An 8,806-nucleotide genomic window follows, 5' to 3' on the forward strand; every position below is an offset into this window, starting at 1 on the left:
GTTTACATGATCCCTAACTACATATCATGTTGATACGATAGCAAACATCATACTCATGTTTACATGATGCCTAACTACATACTCATTTAAAAACACATTTCTGTCACATATGCCACAAACCTTTAAAATATCTATAATATTGACCTTCACACTGACCTTGACCTTTGAAATACTTCAATCAAAGTTAGAATGCTTTTCCCCCGTTCTATTTCAAACACTAGATAAACCTGTCTTAATAAACATTCCTCAAATGTTAGTTTAAAGATGTGGACAGTGTGTGTGTGTAAAAGAGAGAGAGGGAGGGATGCGACCTTTGATCTGGAGAATGACCTTAATGAAGAAGTCAAATTGTATTGTTCTCGTTTTTTGACACAACAATAATGTTTCAAGCTGCAGCGATAATGACTGACTGTTTAACGTGTTTCTTTTTTCTTTCTTTTTTCCGCCGTGTTATATAACATTGGAGTACAATATCGCTGTCTTTATTACTTGGGCTACGTTGAAATACTAAGTTATTCGTGACTGGGAATTCAAGCTGGTAGCGTTTGCATTTCCAGACCAAGTCCTTCGATAAAGCCAATTATAGTAAATTGTTCAAGGTTCAGGTACCTGAAAACCGTTCTGTAAGAAAAATTTCCTTGTTTCACTTTCTTAAGAGATTTTTGTTCTCGGTTATCTCCACGAGAATATAACTTAGACACGATCTTGGAAAACGCGAAAATTAAAAAACAAAAAAGACCGCGCTGAGTTACCTCGGTCACGAAAACCTACTTCGTAAAATTGTCGTGAAAATTTCTGGAACTCTCGTGCAACTAAGACGATTTAATATATTCATGCTCTTTTGTGCTTTTTGGTATTTCTATATTTCGTTTCCTTAACTTATTTCATGGTAATCGTTTTCTAACGTTCAGATTTACAACATTTGGAACTGTGGCAATACCCAGATTTCAACATTTGGAACTGTGTCAATACCCAGATTTCAACATTTGGAACTGTGTCAATACCCAGTTTTACAACATTTGGAACTGTGGGAATACCAGATTTACAACATTAGGAACTGTGTCAATACTCAGATTTACAACATTTGGAACTGTCCAAAAGTTTGAAAAGTCCCTGATCACTAACACTCGAAGTTTATCTGCCATACATTTGAGTAAAAACTTCTGGTCAGGCGTGGCTTTATGGCTCGTGTTCCGTTAGGGCCGAGAAGTAGAGAGGGGGGAAGTGTCTAATACTGGGAGTACGATATTCCCACTTTTCGTGATGATGTGTGAACAGTGTAATAAATGCGAAACAATACTAAATTTGTTGGTCATTTTAAATATAATTCCAAAAGTATTGAAACAGTTCCAAGTGTTGCAAATCTGGTATTCCCATAGTTCCAAATGTTGTAAAACTGAGTATTGCCACAATTCCAAATGTTGTAAATCTGGTATTCCCACAGTTCCAAATGTTGTAAATCTGGGTATTGACACAGTTCCAAATGTTGTAAATCTGAGTATTGACACAGTTCCTAATGTTGTAAATCTGGGTATTGACACAATTCCAAATGTTGTAAATCTGGGTACTGCCACAGTTCCAAATGTTGTAAATCTGAGTATTGACACAGTTCCTAATGTTGTAAATCTGGGTATTGCCACAGTTCCAAATGTAAATCTGAGTATTGCCACAGTTCCTAATGTTGTAAATCTGGGTACTGCCACAGTTCCAAACGTGAAAATGTCATTGTTTTATGTTTCTAAAGAAATCTAAACATCCATTCATCACTTTAAGAACAGGAGTTTCACATCTGTTTGAGATCAAGAGAAATGAACAGTGGTAACTATTTTGTAGTTATTCTTTTCGAAGTGGTTAAACATACAGTAAATAAGAAAGTACCATTAACCCAAACTAGGGTTTGACAACTGTACCAGCTAGATTAATATACCTTGATCATTTTAATTACACATTGCTCAACACGGCTACTAGGTTAAAACTGACCTATGGCTAGTGATGACCATCACGAGAAGCATGTGGACATACTTGTGAGGTCCTAAAATTCACTGTTATAGTTTATGTCAAGGATCTCGTATGAAGGATAGTTGAAAGGTCAAGGGGATTCTAAGAGAAGTTTAATATCACAATAAAGGTCAAAAACGTTAGAGAAACCACTTTTTAATTTCAATATTGAAACACAGATAACAATCAGCAGTGGAGGCGAGAGTGAACCTAAAACTGCATTACACACTGGGAGTATGGTTTTCACACACTTCTTATTGAGAATGTGATATTTATTCACTTGTTATTTTGGAAGATGTAGCATTTAACTACTTCCTGTTAGGGGAATGTGACGCTTACCAACTTCTTATTTGGGGAGTATGGCATTTACCCATTTTTAGTAGGGGAGTATGACGTTTGCCCATTCTTATTTGGGGAATGTAAAAGTTTCCCACCTCTCATTTAGTGCCACTACATGACGTGGATTCCAAGAAAAGATTTCTTGGTTTTTTTCTTTTCCTTCTGATTATAAGACTGTAATAAATCTACATTTATTAAATCTAAAAAGCTGGTTGTAAGTTGTAATTCAAGGTACATAATCGCTTTCAAGTATATTGGGTTGCAGCTCACAGAAAATTTCAAAATCCTGTGATTAACGACTCTTACGAACTGATAAGTTTCCTTTTAAAGGTAGCCGAATGATCCCCCGCCCAACTTATGAAATTGGTAAGGGTCTGCTCTACGTTTCACCTGTCCATGAAATGCACGCACATGTAAAGAGTAACATGCATGCAGAGAATTATTAATGTATCTCCCTTATCGATGAGAAACAAAAAAAAATGAATACATAGACTGAAATTCATAAATCTTACTTTACCACAATATAGACATATTAAAATGTCTTTATCTTAAAGGGCTGGGCGTGGCCTTGTTAGCGTGCCCGAAAATGTTCAGTTCTCGTCCCATTGCACTCTGTGGATGTGTTATAAGAGGGACAGTCAAATCCCACTTTTCAATCAGACGGGAATAACCCGAGGAAATAACGGCATCCAAAAACTTCGATGTTCATTTGGCCGATATCTGATGCACACAATGGGCTAAACGGCCAGGTCAGAGACCTCTAACTTTGAACTGACTAAGGACAAGACAATAAGCCGAATAGACATATTGGATGTCGCTCTCGTAAATCACTCGCAGTTGAAAGGGCGAAGCTTATTTCATAGCACTACGTCTCGAACCCGGGATCCTCCTACTCCTCTGTTCCGATACGTTTATTAGTTGGGAGCGCTTGGTTCCCTTTGGCATTTTCATGGGTAAGCTCAAGTTCGATACACATCAAGGTCAAGGTTATTTCAGCCACGTTAAAAAAGGATAAAAACGTAAACAAAAGAGCCACCTTCTGTATTCAGGGGATAGTTTTTATTTTTTTACTATTCGCATGATGCGTTCCCTAGGAAGAGTGAAGTTGTGATTGTTTGTATGATTTCACACAAAGCTGCTCAAGGGCCATCTGCGCTATCCGTCTCTAGTTTAGCTGAGATAAACTAAAGTAAAGGCAGCTGGTCAACACAAACTGTAATAGACTAACGTAAAGACAGCTGGTCAACACAAACTGTGACAGAGTAAAGTAAAGGCAGTTGGTCAACACAAACTGTGATAGACTAAAGTAAAGGCAGCTGGTCAACACAAACTGTAATAGACTAAAGTAAAGGCAGCTGGTCAACATAAACTGTGATAAACTAAAGTAAAGGCAGCTGGTCAACACAAACTGTAATAGACTAAAGTAAAGGCAGCTGGTCAACATAAACTGTAATAGACTAAAGTAAATCCAGCTGGTCAACACAAACTGTAATAGACTAAAGTAAAGGCAGCTGGTCAACATAAACTGTGATAAACTAAAGTAAAGGCAGCTGGTCAACACAAACTGTAATAGACTAAAGTAAAGGCAGCTGGTCAACACAAACTCTTGTCAGACCGAATAGTGGGAAATGACCTTTACTCTTATAATGCATCCACAGCTCCAAAGTGCGGAGCACGTTTATTTGGTACCGGGATGCGAGCCATAGAACCACAGCTCCACAGTCTATTGGGCCTATCAATAAAGAAGAATTATGATGAAAACATTTGTGTCATAAATTCTACTCGTTTCAAGGTCGTTACAACCATTTCTCAGAACAGTCTTTGAACCCTTTTCTACACACACATTCTATTTTGTGAATAAACCAAATATGGCTACGTTTCACTCCTGTAACCTTACGAAGATTCAAAATGTCGAGTAAGTAGCATCAAATATACGATAATTTAATTATTTAAAGACTTTTTATATTTCAAACAGAAACATTATAACGTGCAGAGAGAATTATTGTGACGATCACACATTGGTTTCTAAAGCAACGGATGTCAAAGGTCAATCAGGAAAAAAGGATCATTCAGTTTCTTCCAAATCCATAAGCCTACTTTCACCGAACTTGCATAGGCCTCCATCACCAAAACAACCCTGTTCAACTTACAGGACTAAGGCAACAATGAAAAAGCATAGTTATGGTATGAATAATTTTAGATATTGATTGTTAAAAAATAATATTGTAGTACCTGCTATACGATTGTTTAATTCACCTAATAGTATTCAAATTCGATGATGAGGAACCCACTTAGAGACTAATAATGGTTGGAGACAGCTTGAATGAAGAAAAACTTTAATATAAGTTTAACATAACAGCAAACGTAGAACTTTTCGACAATGTTTTGTCATCATCATTATGTTAAACTTATATTAAAGTTTTCAAGCCGTTATTACCCATTCAAGCCGTCTCCAACCATTATTCACCTAATAGTATGTTACTAAAATGTTGTCTCAGTGTATGTGATATGAGAATATTGTGTCTCACGGTATATGTATTATAAGAACAAAAATATTAAAGAATTATTAATTTCAAAATGATGTAGGGATTCTGCTATAAAAATTAATGAAACAAGAATTAAAACCACAATCACAAATGTATAAATTTAATCCTTACTTTGACCTACAGATAAGTGTATAAAGCTGCCAAAGTAGGGATTAAGTGTTATAAATTTGGAATTGTGGTTTAAATTTTTGTTTCATTACTTTTTGTAGCAGGATTTCTACTTTATTTTAAAATTCATTATTTTAATACTCTTATTTGTTTACTTTTTATGTTATACCTGTATCAAGTATATACTTTACCTTTAGAAACTGTTGCGTGTTTATCCATCGATATGTAGCGCCATCTGTTGGGTTGAAATGGTATTTAAATACGTTATATGTTATATGTTTACCATTTATATTATACCTGTATATACATTGATTTTTGTTGGAATATTAAAAGCGGATACCCACAGACCAGTCAAGTAGGTTGGAGAAATCATATAGCGATAGTCCGAGCCATCTATGGGCTAGCCTTGCTGACGTGATCAGGTAGGTAGTAAGTAGACAAAAAATTATTAGTAGTATATATGCGCATAATATATCGTAACCAATAAATACTTTGAATGGTCGGTTTTTCGCTTAGGATTTCGCTGGGGTGGTTTTTCGGCACGTGAATTATTTGGAATCCTTGTCGATCCCTACTATCACGTACTACCGTACTTGAGATATTTTGTCTCACAATGTATGTGTTATAGAACATTTTATATCGCAGTATATCTGTTACAAAAATATTTTGTCTTACAGTTTATGTATTACAAGAATATCTTGCATCACAGTATATGTGTTACAAGATAATTTGTGTCACACAAGGTGAAATACAAGATAATTTGTGTCACACAAGGTAAAATACAAGATCGTTTGTGTCACACAAGGTGAAACACAAGATAATTTGTGTCACACAAGGTGAAATACAAGATAATTTGGGTCACACAAGGTGAAACACAAGATAATTTGTGTCACACAAGGTGAAACACAAGATAATTTGTGTCACACAAGGTGAAACACAAGATAATTTGTGTCACACAAGGTAAAATACAAGATCGTTTGTGTCACGCAGGTTAAAGTACAAAGAGGTTTCTATGTTACATTGGTCAGGGTGCCGGGTCATCTGTGTGATATATAAAAGAAACAGGTTCGTTTGTGTCATACAGATTAAGATAAGGGGTAATTTGTGCCACGAAAATAAGGTATCGGGCCATAGTATATCTATGGTATATCCATGGTATATCTATGGTAGGGCCATGGTATATCTATGGTATATCCATGGTATATCTATGGTATATCCATGGTATATCTATGGTATATCCATGGTATATCTATGGTATATCGTACAAAATACTTTTTGCTGCAGAGTTGCAAGATCTTTTGCATTGAATAATGTAAGCTATAAAATCACTTGCATCGCACATTCTGAATTAAACGTTTATTTACGTTACACAGAGTAAAGCTACAAGATAATTTTTCCAGCACAGTGGGAGTTGTAAGTTCATTTTTAACACTCAATGAAAACAACAAGATCACTTGTATCGCGTAATACAAGTAACGAAGTAACACGTACCACACTTTGTAAATTGGTAAGTAATTTGTGTTGTGCAAATAAACAGGAATATCATTTGTGTTTTACATACAGTGTAACTTACCAAAGCAACGCGTGTCGTACAGAGTAAGTTATCGAGGGAACGTGTATCGTACAGTGTAAGTCCACCAAGGGAACATGTGCCATACAGTGTAAGTTACCAAGGTAACGTGTGTAGTACAGAGTAAACAGGAATATCATTTGTGTTTCACATACAGAGTAAGTTACCAAGGCAACGCGTGTCGTACAGTGTAAGTTACCAAGGTAACTTGTGTCGCACAGTGTGAGTTACCAAGGTAACGTGTGTGGTACAGTGTAAGTTACCAAGGTAACGTGTGTAGTACAGAGTAAACAGGAATATCATTTGTGTTTCACATACAGAGTAAGTTACCAATGCAACGTGTGTCGTACAGTGTAAGTTTACCAAGTGAACGTGTGTCGTACAGTGTAAGTTTACCAAGTGAACGTGTGTCGTACAGTGTGAGTTACCATGGTAACGTGTGTCGTACATTGTAAGTTACCAAGTGAACGTGTGTCGTACAGTGTAAGTTTATCAAGTGAATGTGTGTTGTGCAGTGTAAGTTACCAAGGTAACGTGTGTCGTACAGTGTAAGTTTACAACTATTATGTATGATGTCACTGTATTAAAGACAGTGTTATTTTGTTATATCCTCTCTCTTAATTTGGTGGGGAGATTGCAGGGGCGTAAAAATAAATCTATAAGGGGGATTTGGGTGTAGGCAGCAAAATGTAAATGGGTACTACTTTATGGGAAAAACAAAAAAGGAAATGAGAAGTGAAATCATACTGAGGGGATCCAGGGACGTGTCCCATCGGAAACATTTTTTAAAATTATTACTGATAGTTCTGTTTGTTTGTTTATGGTACTTAAGGCTGGTTGTATGACTGTAAGTATGTCTCATACATACTTTGCCCCAATATATGTCTTATACATATATTGGGGCAAAGTAGGAGATGTGATCGACCCGCCGCTGACTTGGATACTTATTACATACTTCTCATAGAAGTCCCCCCCCCCAGTTTTAATGTCTACTGTACTTGTTTTTGTTTTATTAGGAAACAACAAACGACCAACACCTGTGGAATCAGGCCTAACAGAAACAGTGAGTTCAGTTCTCCGGGAAACTAAGAGTGGTGACTCGGTTCCCCGTTTCCGTGAAACAAATACTCGAAACCCGAAAAACAACGTTAGAAGACTTCACTCCTTGTTGAGATTTAAATTAGCGGTAATTAATACAAAATATTCTTAAAAATTATTTATATTATAAAATATTCAATGTTTCTACTTGAATTGTGAAACGAATCACTTCCATGTGATGATGAACTGAGAACTGAAGGTTCAGCTCTTCTTGGCCACGTATTAAGAACTGAAGGTTCAGCTCTCCTTAGCCAGGTAATAAGAACTGGAGGTTCAGCTCTCCTTGGCCATGTAATAAGAACTGAAGGTTCAGCTCACCTTGGACAGGTAATAAGAACTGAAGGTTCAGCTCACCTTGGCCAGGTAATCAGAACTGAAGGCCCAGCTCTCCTTGGCTAGGTATTAAGAACTGATGGTTCAGCTCTTCTTGGCCAAGTAATAAGAACTGGAGAGTCAGCTCTCCTTGGACACGTAGTAAGAACTGAAGGTTCAGCTCTTCTTGACCAGGTAATAAGAACTAAAGGTTCAGCTCTCCTTGGCCATGTAATAAGAACTGAAGGTTCAGCTCTCCTTGGCCAGGTAATAAGAACTAAAGGTTCAGCTCTCCTTAGCCAGGTAATAAGAACTGGATGTTCAGCTCTCCTTGGCCACGTATTAAGAACTAAAGGTTCAGCTCTCCTTGGACAGGTAATAAGAACTAAAGGTTCAGCTCTCCTTGGCTAAGTAGTAAGAACTGAAAGTTCAGCTCTCCTTGGCCACGTATTAAAAATTGAAGGTTCAGCTCTCCTTGGCTACGCAGTAAGAACTGAAAGTTCGGCTCTCCTTGGGCACGTATTAATAATTGAAGGCTCAGCTCTCCTTGGCTACTTAGTAAGAACTGAAAGTTCAGCTCTCCTTGGGCACGTATTAATAATTGAAGGCTCAGCTCTCCTTGGCTACTTAGTAAGAACTGAAAGTTCACCTCTCCTTGGGCACATATTAATAATTGAAGGCTCAGCTCTCCTTGGCTACTTAGTAAGAACTGAAAGTTCAGCTCTCCTTGGGCACATATTAATAATTGAAGGCTCAGCTCTCCTTGGCTACTTAGTAAGAACTGAAAGTTCAGCTCTCCTTGGGCACATATTAATAATTGAAGGCTCAGCTCTCC

At 37.1% G+C, this 8,806-nt stretch overlaps 1 protein-coding gene across 1 annotated transcript in view; it reads left to right on the forward strand.

The window, feature by feature from the left end:
* Window positions 1-1,444: 1,444 nt before the first annotated feature.
* The window catches only part of LOC111089580, a gene marked incomplete at its 5' end in the record, with an annotated part of 20,196 nt that continues 12,834 nt past the window's right edge, over window positions 1,445-8,806 (forward strand). Inside the window, 2 exons of the mRNA XM_022402347.1 lie at window positions 1,445-1,693; window positions 7,578-7,747. Of these exons, the coding sequence (XP_022258055.1) occupies window positions 1,445-1,693; window positions 7,578-7,747 (419 nt within the window). The remainder of the gene's footprint in view (window positions 1,694-7,577; window positions 7,748-8,806) is intronic.

Source organism: Limulus polyphemus, unplaced genomic scaffold (assembly GCF_000517525.1).
Source record: "Limulus polyphemus unplaced genomic scaffold, Limulus_polyphemus-2.1.2 Scaffold6689, whole genome shotgun sequence".
NCBI classification, from domain to species: domain Eukaryota; kingdom Metazoa; phylum Arthropoda; class Merostomata; order Xiphosura; family Limulidae; genus Limulus; species Limulus polyphemus.